The sequence below is a fragment of the Fundulus heteroclitus genome, chromosome 2 (assembly GCF_011125445.2).
Source record: "Fundulus heteroclitus isolate FHET01 chromosome 2, MU-UCD_Fhet_4.1, whole genome shotgun sequence".
In the NCBI taxonomy this organism is placed as follows: Eukaryota; Metazoa; Chordata; class Actinopteri; order Cyprinodontiformes; family Fundulidae; genus Fundulus; species Fundulus heteroclitus.
The window spans coordinates 28465545-28484682 of NC_046362.1; the positions used below are offsets into that span (position 1 = coordinate 28465545).

The 19138-nt window shown below is 38.7% G+C and overlaps 1 protein-coding gene across 2 annotated transcripts in view; it reads right to left on the reverse strand.

Moving 5' to 3' along the window:
- necab2 (N-terminal EF-hand calcium binding protein 2) overlaps window positions 1–19138 on the reverse strand; it is a 181081-nt gene that overhangs the window by 62684 nt on the left and 99259 nt on the right. For both annotated transcript variants that reach the window (XM_036152095.1, XM_036152091.1), the window contains exons 6-7: window positions 14396–14532; window positions 13942–14066 (exon numbers count right to left, since the gene is read on the reverse strand). In XM_036152095.1, coding sequence (XP_036007988.1) covers window positions 13942–14066; window positions 14396–14532 — 262 coding nt within the window. The remainder of the gene's footprint in view (window positions 1–13941; window positions 14067–14395; window positions 14533–19138) is intronic.

The window sequence follows — 19138 nt, forward strand, 5'->3', positions numbered from 1 at the left end:
ATCCACTCCCATGTCATTTTGCAGTCCAGACCATAAAGAGGCTTAAAAACAAATATAAGAATTTTGAAATGGAGTTTAAACTGAACAGGAGGACAGTGAAGGGATTTTAAAGAGTATAGGCTCTCATTGCTTATTACTTGCTGTCTGTTTGGGATGATTATACTGTTGGAACATTCAAAGTGTGCATGATTGACTCCCATGTTTCTTGTATAAGGTTAAGTTAAATTTGGAGCTGGTTTCACAGTTAGCCTTCGCTGTGCATTTAGAGATGGTCCTCCACTTCACAAATACTCCCTCAGCATGATGCTGCCACCACCATGCTTATAGTTGTCTTGTGTTTCAAATAAAAGCTTAAACTTCTGTAAATATCGTGTCTATATATATATATATATATATATATATATATATATATATATATATATATATATATATATATATATATATATATATATATATATATATATATATATATTACAATGAGTGTTGCAATTCAATTATTATTTCTATAATTTCTTTGTGAATATTTTAGTAAAGAGGGAGCTCCAAAAAAGAGTGATAAAAGGCCAATTATTCATTTTTATTGGGAGGAGCCTGATCTGTTAAGAGCTGTTTAAGAAATCAGACCCAGTTCCTTTGAGGTGCTCCGTTTAATTGGCTGTTATTCCACTGCGATTTTAAAGATTATGAACTACACAGGGCTCATCCTAATTAGCTGTCTTTAAACTGATATTCAACACTGGCACTAAATGTTTGCTTTTTACAAGTCACCAACTTTTTTGAATACTTTTTTATTTTCTTGTCAGTCTGCATAATCAGCAGCAAACACAGCATATTAATAAGAATGGCTTCTTGCCTAACCTCTTGTTGACAAAATTACTACTTATGGTCTTTTTTTGATCAAAGGAAAACCAGAGAATATGATATAAACTGTAATTTTGCTTTACACCTAAGAACTGCTTTGCGTTATACAACTAATCAAATATGAAGCCTCACAACAGTTACAATATTGGTTTAAATGCCAATTTAGATGCCAAAAGCTGCATCTGGGATGCATAATTTTTAAATTATGGTAAAAAAGGTTGATATTTTCTTAAGGTCGACGATTGATGGTGGATCAACCATCAAACAATCGTCCAATTCTAGCCAGTTAACCAATGTTGAAAAGAGGTAATTGAAACAATGTTGTTTTGTGGTCTAATAGCTGAAACACCAATGTCTAATCAATGTTGAATCAAGGTATGCTGTTTGTCCTCCTCCTCTTTGAGCACTGGGTCAGATCATTTTATCATTGGAGGTTTTAAATTAAGCCCCCTGTTGAGGACAGTGGGTTGTGATCTTTTTCTGCACATTCTCTTACTCCTTTGTAAATATCATTACTGTTTGTGCGTAATGTGTTGTCAAGAAAACATCTACAAGTCAAAGAGCAAACAAAACAAGACATTTACAAACTAACACAAACTGGAAATACCGTAAACACATTTCAATAATTATTTGAAGAGTTGCATTACAGAAAAATCCTTTCTGGCTAGAACCATCCCTCTTTAATCCACATCTTAGTTTAACCAAACCCAGAACCAATAAATAGGGTGCAAACGCCTGGGGATTGTTTTGTCTGCGCACCTGAGATGGAAAATGGCAGAGGTGAGTCTTTACCAGAAAACAATGAATTCTACTTGAAACGTTTGAATGGGAAGCGTTTGACTGAACAGACGTGATGAATAAATTTAGGAGCAGTATCTCCTTACAACGAAACAGTTTTTTCATTAGAACGAGGAAGTTTCACATTATAACGAAATAGATTTCTTCATTATAACAAGATCGTTTTCTCATGAAAACGAGGTACAATTGTATGGCATGACATCACATTTCATGGACATCTGAGTGAAGTGTTAAGGAAAACAGAGATTGAGCCACTTTATGCCTTTTTGCCAATAAGGAATCTGCAAGAGGATATGTATTTCAAAACAGAGAAGTGATAAAGTAAGTCACTGAATGGTGGATGAAGAGTGAGGGGAGCTTTTCGCTGGCCTAACTATAAGCAGTCTTAGAATATATCAGCAGGTTGCTAAATAATAATTTTAACAGTTATGGTTGAAAACCCAATGTTGATCCAACAAGTACATCACCGACCAGTTTATGCATAGTTTAAATGTCAGGCTTCAACGTGGATTCAATATTTCTGCCTAACCATATTCCCACGTTGATTCGCTCATATTTTGTTATCTGGGATCAGAAAGTTGACAGCACAGTGACGTTGATGGTTTCATGTTAGTATGGTGCAGTGGTTCTTCCAATGTGGAAACAGGCAATAAAGCAATGTAAAACAGAAGCTCCTCTCCTAAAGAATAGGAATTATGATAGAAAACCTCAAGTTTGGTACTCTCCCAGCAGGTTTTAGGAGATTTATGCAAAACCTGGATGTTTTCTGTAGAAGAACATGCTCTGTCCTGCAGCACAACTCTTTAGCCCAGACACACACATGGTTTACAGGAAGTTGTTGTCAAGTATAACATATAATCAGAAAATCCCTGCAGCTCCTGCAGTGTTGTTTTTAGTCTCTTGACAGTCTCCCTTACCAGTTTCTGACACGTCTTATTATCAATCTTGGAGAAGTAATCTTTTTTTTTTTTTTGTTACCGTTATCTCATAATTTATCCACCAATGATAACGGATTGGTGGATAAATTGAAACTGATTGAACAGCAACAAATGGATGCAAAAGGACGCAAATGTCAGGGAAATGCTATTTGAATAGATGAAGTTTGTCTTCTTGTCATCTTCCAGAGATAAGTGTGCAGTCATCATCAGTTTGCATCTAAATGTCTTATGGACAAAAAAGCCTGCTGAGATTATTGGGGGGGGGGGGGGGGTACTGTTTTTAAAGAGAGTGGGTCACATGCACTGAAGAAGGCCTTAGGGCATCCTAAAGTGTCAAGCAAGCTCCAGGAGTGCCTCCTCTTGAGGAGGGAGCTCTGCAATGGTTTAGCCAAAGGTGCAGAGCTTGCTCAGCTGCATGGATCTGCATCTACAGTGAGACAGAGACGTCTGAACATCAGACCAATGATAGATAGAACATCTTATCATTCACATCTGCCCAAGAAAAAAAATAAAATCAAAGATGGAGTGAAATTCATCAGTAAGTACACGGATGGATGGTAGATAATTGGTGCTATATAAAGTTATTTTCTCCATCAAATCCTGAATAGAATTCTCTTGGACGTTTGGAAAATACATATTTTTTTCTGGAGAAGTTGCAAGCTTCAATGAGTGTTGTGCTTTTTTAACAATGGAGCATCCTGATTCAATCCATGTTAAGGGTTGCTTCTCATCCAAATGGCTGCATCTAGTTTTAATTCTGCCTAAAAACACTGTTGTTAATAAGAAGTTAGATCAAAGCATCCTCAAAAGGAAGCTTCTTCCAACCATTTAGGTGCAGTCTGGTGATGATTTGTGTATTTTACAGCATAACGGAGCCACACCTTTGGCCATCACTGTACTGTATACAGTCAGTTGCACAACTTCATTTATAAAATATTTTGCACAGGTCATACAGTCTGCAAGGGCATACTTGGTCATTGATAACCCCAATATCTCAAATTTTATGGGTCAAATCTGTTTTCCATCAGGTCATTTAAGACAAGAATTTCCTTTATTGTCCCATAATGGGGAAATCTGTGTGTAACGGTGGCCAAAACAGCTACACACTAAATCAGTAATAAAAAAAACTAAAGTTAGTTCTAAAGAAACATAGAATGAACTTCTCAAAAAGGACTAACTAAAAGTACACATGAAAGCAGAATAAGTATTTCATAATTATTAATCCAGCATATTCAGGTAAAAATAAAATATTGATTCCAGAATGTAGTCAAATTTAGAGTTTCGTGTTCAATTCTTGAAGAAACTAGGAAAACATCACTTTCCTTTCTTTTTACCCCAACTTCTGCTGAATGCATCTCCAACCATCTTTTTTGCTACTTTCCTCTTCCCTCATTGACTAATTTTGCTTTTCCTCTCATGAGTTTTTGTCCTTGCTGAACCGCCGGGGTCTTTTGATTCCCTGATGGTCACTGTGCAGCAAATTGGAGCTCGAGTTGCCCAGTCTTCATTAAAAGCTTTAACAGCCAGTCAATTAGGAGCTTCCTCCCGACATGCTAAACACACACATGCAGAACGAACACACTCACCAGCTGAACCGAGGTCTGTTACACGACAGACAGCCGCAGATAAAAGCCCAGTGGCCAGAGTTATGGAAATAAATGGCCGGATCAATTAAACGAGCGCAAGAAGAATCACAGCCTTTAGCTTCACTACCTCCATCAAAAGCACAGACGCATCTCTGGACTTTCTCCTCAATTGAACCCACTCTGAGCAAATGAACATTTGCCTAATTTATCTTTCCATGCAACACACTTGTAAACTCATATTTAAATGTGTTCTTCAGCTTGGTGTTGTGTTTTTAATAGAAAAAAGCATCAACTTTGTTTATCTTTAAGGAGAGTTGATGTTTAATTTTCTTATGCAGATCATTGTTTTTATATAAAATATTTCACAGGTGAAACTTTTCCCTTCAGCGATAGTTTCACTCAGAATGGAGATGCTTTGAGCCGTTGCACACAATATAGCCCATTTAAGTTAAAATTGGATATTCTCATCTTGCATCTTCTTTTGTAATTCTGGTATTTCTGTTTTTTTTCTCATTTTTGATGCCTTTCCTCTCCTACCCGGTGCTTTTTCTCTTCTCTCTGAACTGAAGAGAGAATGCATCACAAACGACATGCTGAAGGAAGAAAACGAGAAAATACCAAACAAAGGCTATATATGTGCCACTGCAGCTTGAAGACAGACTTTTAAAGAGCCCTTTCAAGGCAGCTTCATACTTGTACCTAAACATTTACTAATGCTATATATGAGGAGAGGACCTGAGAACAGTTAACTTTTCTTGTGAGGCACAAACCCGCCAACTTTACAACTACGCTAAAGAAATACAAGCAAAAAAAAAAGGAATAAAAAAAGAGCAAGATAAAGGGAGAGCTAGAGGTTGAGGTGAAGGACAGAACACAAAGCCCAGCTCAGTTTTTGTGTTTTAGCCAGGATACGTCAAATATGACCTCTACAAACCAGGGAGGTTTGACAGAAACTAAGTTTAAATATGTAATTTCTAAGGTTTTAGAGATGAGCTACAATTTATAAATCATGTCTCCCAGTGGAAGCCCGGAGAAACTTGTTTCATTGGCATTTAAGCCCCCCCCCCCCCCACACACACACACACACACAAACACACTGATGAGCGGGTATAGATATTGGACGGATGGATAAATCTCTGTATCAGAACCAACATTATTGCTGGACCTTTGACTGGAAAAAGCTGCAATCAAGCTACTCTTCATCCCTAAAATTTGCTGCGGTTGTCCAGCCATCCTGCTGGTGAGCAGCTGCTAATGTGTTAGCTTGTGATGAAATTAGGCATGACGGTTTCTGCTCACACATGTCACAGTTACTGGAAGACTGGAATAGGTGAATTTAAAATTTTAAGCAAAAATTTGTTCACATCCTGTCTGATATTTATCATGCAGAATTTATTTATTAATTCCTTGCGCCTGAAAAGTGTGGTTAGTTGTGTAAATCCCAGAGGACCATATGTTTGTAATGCATGTGAATTTATAGCTGTGGAGGAAGCCTTTACTGGCAACAAACGTGTGAAATATTGGTGTAAAAGCATAGAGCCTTACTATACTGTCTACACAAAAACAACAGCAACTTAATAGTGGTCCATAATAAATACACTACTATGCACAAGTTTATACCATCCCTCTGTTTTTCATTATTATATTGCTTCCAAGCAGCTTGACTATCATTTAAACGGCTCTTATGAAGTTGCACATCCATCTAGTGACGAGGTCTTCAGTTCTGGTCCTCGAGGTCTGGGGTCCTGGAACTTTTAGATGTGTCCCTGGTCCAATGCCCCTGAATCAAATGGCTGAATTACCTCCTCAGTCAGCAGTAAATATCTCCAGAGTCCTGCTAATAACCTCATTATTTGACTCAGGTTTGTTGAAGCAGAGACACGTATAAAAGCAAGAGCTCCAGGGGCCTCATGTAAAAAGGAATGCAAAGCTCTCATACTAAACATTGGCAGTCAGGGAAAAAAAATCCTTAAACTTGCAGAGCAGAGAAGAATTCAGATGTATGAAACCGTGTGTAGACGGGTCGCCGCATGCATTGCCTTGATAAATCCCAATTTGCATGGATTTGGACGCACCTGCACGCGTACCTGGGGCCACCCTGTCCTCGCCCCTAATTATATATGCAAATCAGTAAAAACACCTGGAAGTGATTCGCCACATGTCCAAATAGTCGTAGCGATGTAGCCTTACAGACTGTCACAGAGACACCTCTAGGGATATTTATAGTGAATTACAGCAAACCAACAGCTTCTTGAGTGACATCAGTGACTCATTTAAGAAACTGGGTGAAAATGAAAATTTTGTCTGCTCGCACCCGTTGTATCCTAACCTGACAACAGTCAGCTGCATGTCTCGCTCCGCCTAGCTCCACTCACATACATCTGGGACACCGCCATAGGAATTGCCTTTACTGAAGGCTGGGCCTTATCAAAACTCCTTGCATACGATTGGATAAGCCACTTGTCTGTCATCTTTATTAACGTGCTATTTCAACCACTCACACCGAAGCTAACCCGTGACGCTGATGAGACCGACGCAGGAAAAAAAAAACTTTTTTTTTTATTTTTTTCTATGCGTTTGCGGGTCTAGTGCAGGGTTTCCCGCAGCGCTATCTTGGCGAGGCGGCCGCGGAAAACGTGTCGTCCACCCCCCCCCCCCCCCCCCCCCGCTCCGCGAGCTGGTCCGCGGAAAACGTGTCGTCCACCAACACCCCCCCCCCCCCGGCTCCGCGAGTCGGTCCGCCTCGCATAAGCAAATTCCTGCGGGAAACACTGTAGTGGCACGCGTTTTATTGACAGTGAGCTGACAGGAAGAGGGGGGAAGACAGGTGGCAAAGCGCCGCGGGTCGGAGTCGATCCCGGGCCGACCGCGTCGAGGACTAAAGGCCTCCCAATATGGTTCGCGCTAACCGCTAACCGCGCCCCGGAAAACAAAACTTGCCAAATCCGGTCGGGAGAAGGGCGAAAACATGGTTTCCACCAACAAAAGCCTTCAGAGCCGTTCTCTGATGTTCTTTTAATGAAACAATATTAGGTAGATTGGACAACACGGAAGAAATAGCAGCATCAATGCTAACGCTTGCTTCCTCGATGCGAGCCGCCATTGTTGTTGGAATCTCACGGTGGCTTCTCCACTACGTCACATCCATGAAACACCGGCCCTGCGTCCTGATTGGCCAGACCATAAATTTGGTTGGGGAAATCACTTTCAATGAGCGATGTCCCAGATGTATGTGAGTGGAGCTAGGCGGAGCGAGACATGCAGCTGGCTGTTGTCAGGTTAGTTGTATCCTACATTGTTTAACAAATTTAAACTGTGCGGTCTGGCTGTTACATTAAGCTAAATTATAACTTAATGCTGAACATTGTAATGAGGACGTCTGTCCTCATCGCCTTCCCGGGGTCTCCAACCCGGTGGGAAGTCCCCAGAACACCCTAAAAGGGAAGCGCCCAGTGGGCATCCTGATCAAAAGCCCCAACTGACTCCTTTCTGAAACTCTTTGATCACTTATTCAGTCTGTTTACAGTACCATTACAGTCCCATCTTAAGTAGAACTTAATAATATGATGCTACTTCCTCACTTCTCATTATGGTTAAGGTTTTGTGCCTTTTGGAATTGTGGCCAAATTGAAATTTGGTTTCATCAACTTGTTGCAAATTCTTCAACAGACTATCAGAATATTCCAAGCTGGCTTTGGATAGTCTCTTTTGAAGAAAGGGCTTCTGCTTTTAACCCTTCAAAGCATGTGGAGAATAAAGGATATTTTTGTCACATGTAAAGCACAACAATCAGCTCTCCTTTAGTGCAGTTCTACATCTTCTCTTTTAAATCAGTTAGGGAGTGATGTCACTCTTGTCCCATATTTTTTCTCCACTTCGCCTTGTTAATTTTTATACTTCACAGGATTTTTTTTTGTACTCTTTCCCTGAGAGAAGGTGTTATCGATCCTTTGTAATCTCTGAGAAAGGTGAATGGTATTTTAGGTTCATCAGAATAACTATAAAATTAAGAAAACAAAAAAATGAAAGTGGATGAAAAGTACATAATGTATCTGTATGCTACATGTTAGTAAAGTACTTGTGTAAAGTTTTTTTGCAGCTTTATTTTATTTTTTTACATTTCCCCCTCTGATTTCTTTTTTAGTTGTACCGTTTAACATATATGTCACGTTCCACGTGGAAAAAGCTTTGAAGCTATGACTGTCAAAGTTAGAGAAACCTCTTTACCATGTATGGACATATTAAACTGACAATCTTGGTGAACATTATTTATAAACCTGGTTTATTGTGTCTGCAGCGAAAGCAGAAAATAATGGGCCACAGCTGCAATAACACTGTATCAAAGATGTTAAAATGATCGAACGTAGGATTTATTTACCCTAACCCTAACCCTGATCTCAGAGACAGGGAATTGGTTTTAAAACACCATATTTGATCTGATGGTTAAAAAAATCGATTTTCTATGCACCACTGATACTCAAAAAGTTGGGAAAAAGATTAAAGCGGAACATCTGACAAAAAACTTTTACTTCAAGCAGCCTGGACGTCTGAAAGCAGAAACAAGAAATAACTCAGGCGCTTCATTAGGTGTGCTTGAGGCAAATGCATCATAAGTGCAGAGTGCTTCTAATTTAATGAGAAAACTAATTTCTGATACAAAAGCTCCACTTCATTTTTGAAAATGCTTCTGCAACTCTTTTTAAATTGTCCTTCAATCAGATGATAGTTGAGATTTTTCTTACAACAGTTTAAATGGAGCCTGAGCCTCTATTTCCCATTAGAGCAAACCTGAGATGAAATGAGGCAAAATGCAGAAGGTGTTCGCTTCTAGTTCACCCTCTCTCCATATCATTTGAGATTCTATTTTTTTCCTGTTATTGAAAAAGCTTTTTCATCATGGGATCTAAGGGACACAAAATAAATATGTATGTTCCCTTTAAAAAATTGGTTTACAGAGGAGCTTGGTTTGTTTTTATGCCTTCAACATAAATATATTTGATTAGCTTTGCTTTTAGACTGTATTAGTGCGTTTATGAAATTAGTAGAGAAGCAGTAACCATAATCTAACATGTCACTGCCGAGTGTTGTTTGTCATCTCTGACTCATTTTCTTTTAAAACGTCTGACTGTGTGTTACACTGGAGAGAGCAATATTTATTTTAGGAGGGACTTGTAAACAAATAGTCACTTTGCGTATTTATATTAACTTATCTCAAAGACAAGAACAGACAGCAAAGACTAATCAATACCAACTTTTAACATTAATATTTTTTAATTGACTATTGTCATTATATCCTAATCTTTATATTTCACTGCATAGGGAAGCTTTACTTGAGCCAGAGAACAACTTAAATTCTTGAAGGAGCATCCTAATGGATGGATGGAGCAGGAAACAACTGGAAAGATCAGAGATTTATCTCCAGTATTGAGGCTTTGCCTTATCTGTTGAGTTAAAGAAAGAGCCACATTCCCTCTACAATCCAGCCTTTTGTCATGGGATTTGAACCATGACCCAAATCAACAAGATCTTTGATACAAGAGGCAAAAATAAGCTTTTTGTAAGCCGCCCTGCCTTAGAGGAAAGAGAGGAGCTCTGTCATTTGGCTGGTGGTGGAGGTATGGCAGGTTTCTGTGCCCGTCCGACTGGGAGCAGACCGGGGTTGGAACCAGAACACCATGAAGTGTCTATAAAAAGTATTTACACACCTAAAATAGTTAAACATTAGGTTATGTTACAGAGTAGAGAGAGAGCTCCTCTGTAAAAGCTTAAAAATAAAATGGTCAAATCATTTTTGTGAGTTGTTATCTATGTAAAAAATAGTGTTAGATGGGCAGGTGATATCGCATCATATCGATCACATTCATCAGAAATCGTAAAAGACCTTGCAATATCGTCAAATATCGTATCGTCATCCAAACAAATCAATATAGCATTGTATATACATATATAAACATTTGATGTAGTTCTGCATTCTGTAGCAATCACAGCCAACAAACAGAATGCCCAAATAAACAACATTAAGGAACTCATATTCAACAACTTAACTCCTTAAGTTAAGCCTTAGTTTCCTAAAGCAACACTTTTCACCTTCATGACACTTGCAAAAAGAAGAACATCACTCATTGACCTTTGAGGGTGTTCCCTCTCATGAGAGCCACCAATCACTCAGGTGTTATTTTCTTCCACACGTCTCCTCTCAAGCTTGTTTAGCGATAAAGTGTTGCCATATCTCAACAACCTTTGAAGTGTCATTTCCCCAACAAGCAATTTGCTCGAAGGGGCATGACTTGTCAAGGTGAACACGTGCACTGCTGTCAACAGCAAGATGGTGGAGGATCAAAGAGTCAAGGTACAAACAGAGAGATGTATAAATGTCTGTCAGTCACACCCTGAAAGGAAAACAATCAATTGATCAACCCTTTGATTGGGTGTTACTTAATGCACCAAATCCAGTAAAAAGACGGACCTCATTCATTGAATTGCACACATTTGTGCATATAGTACAAATGTGTGCAATGTGTGTATAGTATACAGCGCTTTGGGTGGTCAGCATGACTGAAAAAGCCCAATATAAGTTCAGTCCATTTACCCTTTTTTACCATTTACATGCAAAATAGTTTGGTTAAAATTTTTGATGCTCCAACTCAAAATTCTCTACACTTTTTGCTGCTGCAGGTCAAATCACAAAAGAGTACTGGCAGGATACAGATATTGTTTTTTTTTTATACAATGTTAAACTAATGTTAATAGTTTTACCAACTCAACCGTAAACTAAACAGAATAACTTAATTGTTAAATCACTCTAGATCCAAAGCATAAAAAGATTTTTTGATGTTTGCCTAATTAAAATATTTTCTTATGTTATAGAAGCTATTCCTGAATTTATTTGCTTCTGGTTAAGAAAAATTATTTTTACACAATGTATTATGAGGTAAAAGAGGTCATTTGATGGTAATAATTGACTAATTGTCGATTGAGTGACTCCAGGCTTTTTTTTTTACTTGGAATAAGCAACAAACTGGGGACAACTCGAGATAACGTTTCTCAGCCAATGGCAAAACGAGGGACATTCACCATTCTTATAGGAAGGTGTGAAAGATAGTGGTGAGGTGAATAGTGTGGGCAAAACAACAACCATCTCTACAGAGAGTGTGACAGAATTTGACCTCCTCTTTGGGGTGTCGAGTGTAGTGGACTGAATGGAGAGGGCGGGTGGGACCTTATGCAAGCCAAAGCCTGAGCCTCCAATTCATTTCTGACACAGAAGTACTGTAGTTTTGTGGTCTGTCTCACAAAAAGGAAAGGGGTAAGTTATTTTAATTCAGTGTCATCTATCTCCCATTTTCTTAGACTAAAAAGATTGTCTGCTCTAGGTGATAAGAACAGGATATGGGTTATTCTTTACCAAATGTTGTTGTGTTTAACCAAGTTTAACAAATAGGAGCGCCCTATTCTTCTTTAAAGTAAAAGACCCTGGAGGATGATTACCACAAAATTAAAATGAAAGCAAAAAGCACATGTAAAGACTGCATTGTACCTAATATTTATCATTTTGAGAAGACTTAATTTTTCAAAAAAATGTTTGTAACAATCTCATCCCAAGCATCGACATTGTATCAGAAAACCTGACTATACCTAACCAGATATATTTAAGTTTATTGTCTGATTTTATTCCAGCACATGGATGCATTTAACAGTATTTTTTAAATCTGTTTATTTTCATGTGCAATACTTACAAAACTGAAGTACGGGTGGTACAAAATAATTATCCTTTCAACATGAAATTCTCAGTAAATTAAACTGCGTGGATGCTGAAGTTCACATTCAGCTGCTCTTCAGTGGGGAGGCGTCTCTCAGAGTCCACCCCAAACACAATCCATTAATGTTCGAAGTAAAGAGAAAGAGGTTTATGGAACAGAAAATCAATCTCCTACACACCATAAACTGGAGCAACACTAAAACACATTACAATGCAACCAAGAAATGCTAGTTTTTAGTAAGTTTTTTTAAGACAGCAGCAATATAAATTGAGCTAGATGTATCTTTAGAAGCAAATGATTGAGCACTGCATGGTTTGGGTGAGTTGTTATTGGAATATAAATTATCATAGATATTGAAGCAGCAAAAATAAGGATTTCTTGCGGAAAACCGTCAAGAGAACATCTGGAATGTCAGTGGTTAGCAAAGGGGGATAAATAAGGAGTTTTGCTTACTACAGTGAGTTCTTCCGAGGACTCACTTTTGCTTCTAGTTTTAAAGTAGTTTTTACTTCATAAGTATCATTATGAAGCAATGGCACTTCCACATAAGTGCAATATTGGTGACTCTACCCGTCTCTGGATGAGTCAAAAGCCGAACAATCACAAAGCTAATAAAAACCATGCAAAACTGATGAAATGGTGCCAACCATTGGGATTAGGGTGTGGGATTGAGGAAATTCATAACTATTAAGTAGACTAGGAATCTTTTTCAGCCAATCCCTGATCCTAGATTCATCTGATCTGTCAGTGACCAGAAAACCATTATTAGGACCTCCAAATACTCAACACAATTTAATCCAAACGGATCATATACAGCATCTGCCAGTGTAATTCAAACCAAGTCAAAACACATATATATTAGAAATGACTCAACTGACAACAGCTGCTTAGAAACTAAAGACAACAATGATGCAACTAAAGTTGAGTGTATAGAAAAAGAAAGGAAACAACTCATTAATACACAAAGGAAATATGTAAGCATGAATTAGCAATTATTTGGGATGTAACGGTACACTTGGGTGTATTGAACCGTTTCGGCATGGCATGTTCATTACGGTCCACCTGCGTACCGTTTCGGTCATTTTATTTTACCCATTGAATTATTTTACTTTATTTTTAGGAAGAGATTAAGCACCGCAGAACTAAAGTTCCTAATCGTGTTTCTGCATGGATGCCGTTAACTGTTGCAGTGTCTGTCAGAATGGCATAAGAGCTGGAAGAAGATATGACCCTCACACTCAATATGATTTTGTTCCCAAGCAGGCAACACATCAGAGCCCACTGTAAGTCTGTTCCGTGCTTGGTTCTCTGTGAGTCTTGACTCATCCGAAACAGAGAAGAGATTCTTATTCAAATGTGCTTTTCCTTAAACTCACTTTACATATTTTAAATTTGTTCATTTGTTTTTACTCAGACTTTGCAAATGCCTATCTTTATCCATAAAAGTGCTGTAAATAAAACGTACTTTTCCAGTTCTGGCACTGATGAGTTTATTGAAATTAGGCTGTTTTTCCCGTCACTGTGTAATGTGCTCAAAATAAAGATCAGATTTCAGGGGAAAAAACAATATTATAATAGAGGTCATGGTACTGAAATAAGAAATTAATTCAGTATAAGCCCTAAATGTGGGATCTGCTCTGCATGTTGCGTACACCTACTGTACAAGATCATTTAACAAGCTGACCAGGTTTCCCCTCAGCTTCCCCTTCAAGGCACCTTTCTTCTCAAGCTCATTATATAAACCCACATGCCTCACCTTGAAGAGAATTTCCCTACACAGCCTTTTCCTCTAAAAGGAAGCCCCTGCAGATGTGTGCAGGCAGCTGATTGAAGCATTTTAAAATGAGGGGTAAATCATATATGGATGAGCGTGTGTGAATAAAAACTGCTGAGCGGCAGTGAAGGGCTTGATTTGTGCCCATCCACAGTGATGCAATCTCACACAAGCAGATGACAGCAGCTATCCGAGCGAAACGTCGGGGTGTTGGTGTTCGTCACCTGAAGCTGTGTTGATGGTCCTGACGGCCTCTCTGGCACTCACTCTGTTGTTAGGGGGATAATCGGGGACAGTGTTTTGATAGCGTTTCTCTGGCATCCGTGGACTCACTTTGGCAGGTTGATGACTGAAAGACACATACGACGGGATTGAAGGGTGAAAAGGCTAGATAAAAACCTAAAAGAATGACAGAGAAAAAGATTATGAAAGAGGAATATAACCATCTGATCTGACTGAGGTGGAAGAGACAGGAAAGATGAATGTAGGTTGATAAAAATGCAGGGTTTGTGTGTGTTGAGAAGAGCGGCAGATGTTCTAACCAAAGCAGAAATGAGCCTGAAACACGGCCCAGTTTCCATCACAGCCACTGACAACCTGAGTTTTGCGCATTAAGCTGTGACACATGTACACAACCATGAACAAGCACACATTGAGAACAGATAGTTACAGCCTCACCCCGACTGGCCGTGCTGCTCGTCAATCGCATCCACCGCACTTTCCACAGAGCTCAGGAGAGACTGGATCTGATTGGCCGATTCCTTCAGTAGGAAGCGGGTCACAAATTGTTCCACATTAGTTCCCCTCTCATATACCTGAGAAGAAAAACAGAAAATTCCAGGCATGTGTTAAACTAAAACAGACATTTTTAAACTAAAATCAATAAACATACAGAACATCAAGTGGTTTGAACACCTTTTAAAAGGGGCCATGACAACAAATTACATTTTGAGATTTTGGGGGTATAATTTGATCTGTTGTGCACTGATGAGGTTGTATTAATGTCAAAAGTGAACACCAAAGGGACTACTCAGGGTGCGGTCAGCTCTGTTGTTTTGCCTAAAAATGGTCAGATCAGAAAACAGGTTATCTTTTATACGTAATTCACATTCTCCAATCAGAGCACACCATCAGGCAAACAGCCTTCCCCCTCCCCTTCTCCCATCAGATGATGCACCGGCCGCGTTAGCATGTCTAACTGTCATACTGGAGAGGGGGAAAACCCGAGGAGCGGCAGCCCCAGATCAGCCTCCATGCATCGGCCCAAACAGGATCCAGACAACGCACAAGCCCCGGAGCATAAATATCCAATTTTCAACCTTAGACTGACTTCACAGCGGTTACTAAAAAGGGGAGCTGATTTTTTCGAAAGTGGTCTAAAATGCGTGAAGGTTCCACTCACTTCCGAAGGACGAGAGAATCACAGAAGAGTGGCTGAAGTGAATTTATGGGGACTTTACTGAAGACAGTTTCTTGTTGGCGAATTCAAGTCAGGGTTTTCGAACAAACAGGAAAAAAAAAAATAAAAATTCTATACCAACACGGAAGGTGGCGACAATAACGCTGTCATTGCCTGCAAGTTTATTTAATTTCTAAATGCTGTAAAATGTAAGGAAAATGTGTTTATAACAGAAAAATCAGGTTGACTAACTGAAGCTAAACCACTGCCAGTGGCTTGATTTTGCTGTCGCTGCCTGGGAGAGCAAACTCTCCTCCACGGAGTCATCCAGCTGCATACTGTTTCTGTGTCGCAGGTATGCTGGCAGCAGAACCCGGTGAAGAACTGGATCCCAGCTGCATATTCCCGTGTTGCGGCAAGCTCTCCACTGCGCAGGAGTCTATGTGGCTCACTATTTTAGTCCCACAGTGTTGAATTGCGTCACCAGGTTAAAGAATTTGGTCAGCTTGGCCTTGCCTGTCCAACATCCTATAACACAAACACTTCCACCAGCCAGAATAACGGGTGTTGCACATATTTGAGTTTTCCAAATACGGTAGAGCTGCATATCATTACCACAACCAACCCACTGATAAGGAACATTTGCCTGACAAAACAACAAGTTGACGTTGATTTTTTGATGAAATTTTTTGGAGAATTGACACATGCAGCAATATCAACTACATGAAATTGTTTATACAGTGATGTCATGGCACCTTTAATGACACTATGGAAAAGTGCAGTCATTTTTGCTGGAGCATTGAGAGGTTTTAGCCTCTCTCTTTCACTGCTGTCTCCCTATACTTATTAAAAGAAATACTAACTTGGTCTGTTACTTGTACTTCATTGTGTCCTGTTCCTGTGTTCTTTTACAGGGGCAAAACACAAAGAGTTATGACTTAGACATCAGAGGAGCTTCTCTCCCCAGACATCGCAATATGCCCATTCATCTGTTCATATCACTTGTATCTTCTACCTGTAAACAAACATTTTGCACCAGTAGATTTAGATAATAATTGGTTTAATTATTTTGTTAGTTAAGCATTTTGTGTTAAGAAGTCAAAATCTAAAATAAAAATGTATTTAACTATTTTTTTCTGAAAAGTTCATATTGAACTCTATTTATTTTTTCCCTGTTTGACAGATGATACATGAGAGATCATGGCAACTTTTAAACATAAGTAACTAAAGAAAGGCTTATAGATAAAAAGCAGTCCTTTAATGTAAGTAAACATTTATGGGGAACATCCTGTAGTAGAGTGCTGCTTTTTGTGGTGTTCAAATCATACTTTTTTCCAAGATAATGTTTTGCAGCTAAATTCGGACTAAAAGTTTAATTTTCCTTTCATCTGACTTAGAGACTTAGACAACTTTATTTGTCATTCTGTATGCACAAAGTGCGTGCAGAACTATCTGACCAGAGCGCCTTCTTATCCAGGGTCCTGAATGGCTTATGGCAAACTTCAAACCGAACTTATTATAGCTTTCCGCAATGTTTTTTTTCCCCATTTCCACTGCTTCTTCAACGCTGGATTTGGAGAGTACACAACCAATAGCTGTGCTCCCATTTGAGTTTGTAATCTGCATAAATCCTCCAGAGTTATGTTCTCTAACAAACCTCTGAAGCCTTCACAGAACAGCTGGATTTACACTGGGTTTTAAATACTCACAGGGAGGCTCAATTAATTAGCTTATTTCTGATTGTAACTGCTTAGCCTTATTTACAATTACATGCTGCTTGGTGTTGGTCTGTCACATAAACTCCCAATATACACTGGGGCTGTAGTGTGACAAAGAGTGAAAAAGTTCAAGGGGTGTGAATACTTTTGAAAGGCTCAGTAGGTGTTTAGGTTTTGTTTAAAAAAAATAAATACCTGTAAGTATACTATAGATTGGGACTTGCATAAGAAAAATGAGAGATAACGACCCGTGATCAAACCAAAACAGCAATGATCAACCTCCTGCTGGTAGAATCTGTTGGAGTCATATACTCTCATTCTGCTGCAGCAAATGACTGTAGAAAATTACTTTAAACCATCAATTATCTGCAACAATGGTCAGAACAAAAACATTTATTTCCCCTCTCCAACGGTATGTTTGAGCTACCAGCATCTGATGATAACTGAAATCCATCATTAGAATCTCATGCCTGACCAAGCCTGGGTGTCTAGTGTTACAAACTGTATGCAGGAAGGTGAAGAAATCTTCAAATTAGAAAAATAAATTGTATACTTAACTGTCAGCTCTCATTTAGGCAGTGCTTGAATGTGTCCCCTATTAATAGGCACCACTGTCTTCTTATTTAAGGTTAACTTTTTGTGGCCAGGCTGAAACAGTATTCTACTTTATTTCAATAAACAGCATAATAGCAGTAAAGAAGCTTTATAATATCATCATTATTCTCCGCACCAGTAAGATACTGACTCACCCAAGCAAAAACTTGCACTGTAGATTTATTTATTTATTAATTTATTACAGGGAAGTGCTGCTACTTAATTGCTCAGAGAGAGACACACACAAAAAGAGAATACTTGTCACAATTTAGCAAGACTTTTAAAAAACAAAAAGGAAATATGAAATAAAACTGCTACGGCAAGGCCAAGAACACGTGGTACCGCTTAGATAAAACTAGAGATCTTGCTTCAACTCCGATGACCTTATCTCTGCAACTTTTTAATTATTTACAGATATGGCTGCTTGCTAAAATAAATTCCTCCTCCGCACAGTCAGCGTTCACTCATGACCAGACACAGCCTCCAAGGAAAGTGGTGGTGTTCTTAAGAGCCATAGTCTGAGACAAAGTTACAATGTCGAGAACTACAGCCGTCATTTATGGTACAGAATGGCATAATGGGCAAATGAAGAAAAAAAAAAATAAATCTGAAACTTCTCACTTTTCTTCCCTACTTGGTGTTTCACATAGTTATTGTATTTGAATGTTACTGATCAGAAGTAGCTGATCAAATGGTTAAATTACCTAATATATCTCTGCAGAGGCTTGATTCAGATGCGCTGGAGAAGTGTCTTTAAGACACCCTTTAGAGTCAGTTTTCAACAAGCCATTTTAAGTTATATGTTCAGATGATTATTAAACTTCAAAAATTTGAATAAACAACTGTTTCAAAAAAACTAATCAAGTAGATGTGGAGCCTAAACCTAATCCTAACAATAAGTGGCATGTAAGTCTTATCTGATCACTTCCAATTAGCCCCTAGGACAGTCTCCCTTAAAGATCTTATTTAGGAAACACATGTGAGCTGACTGAAGATGGAAAAAACTCAAACACCTGCACATAACTGACTATGTGTGTCCTCCAGAGACTTGAGATAGTCGGTCATGTCAGCCTTTCAGTCAGAAGTCACAGCGCAGTGATTCAGTAAGACAATTAAGGTTCCTGTTCAGTCAGCCGCTCTCTCCCGTGCACTAATCAAAGACAAACTCTCCCGTGAGACGCCAAGTCACACAAGTCATACTGACTCCCATTAAAACCGCCATACAGACACACACTCGCAGATGCATGCAAACATACAAACTTATCCGCACCACCTTGAGACGGTAAAGAGAGTTCTGCAACATCCAAAAACATTTATACTAAAGACTACTACTGTTTTATGAAAGTGGAGCGGTTATACGTTCATTCAACTATTTACAGTTGTTCCATCCAAATGTCGGTGGATTTTTTTATTTTTTTTTATTTCTGAGAATTGTCATATTCATCATTATATACACACTGCAAAACAGATCTAAAAATAAACAAAATGTTCTTAAAATTAGTGTTTTTGTCCTAGATTAGAGCAGGTAAATAATATTATCTGCCAATGGAATGAGTATTTTGACCCCTAAAATAAGATAATTAGACATCCTGTACTTGAAATAATATGATGAAGGTGAGTTGTTCCTATTTTAAGGGCAGAAGTCTTATTCCATTGGCAGATCATCTTATTTACCTGCTCAAATCAAGGACAGATACACTCATTTTAAGA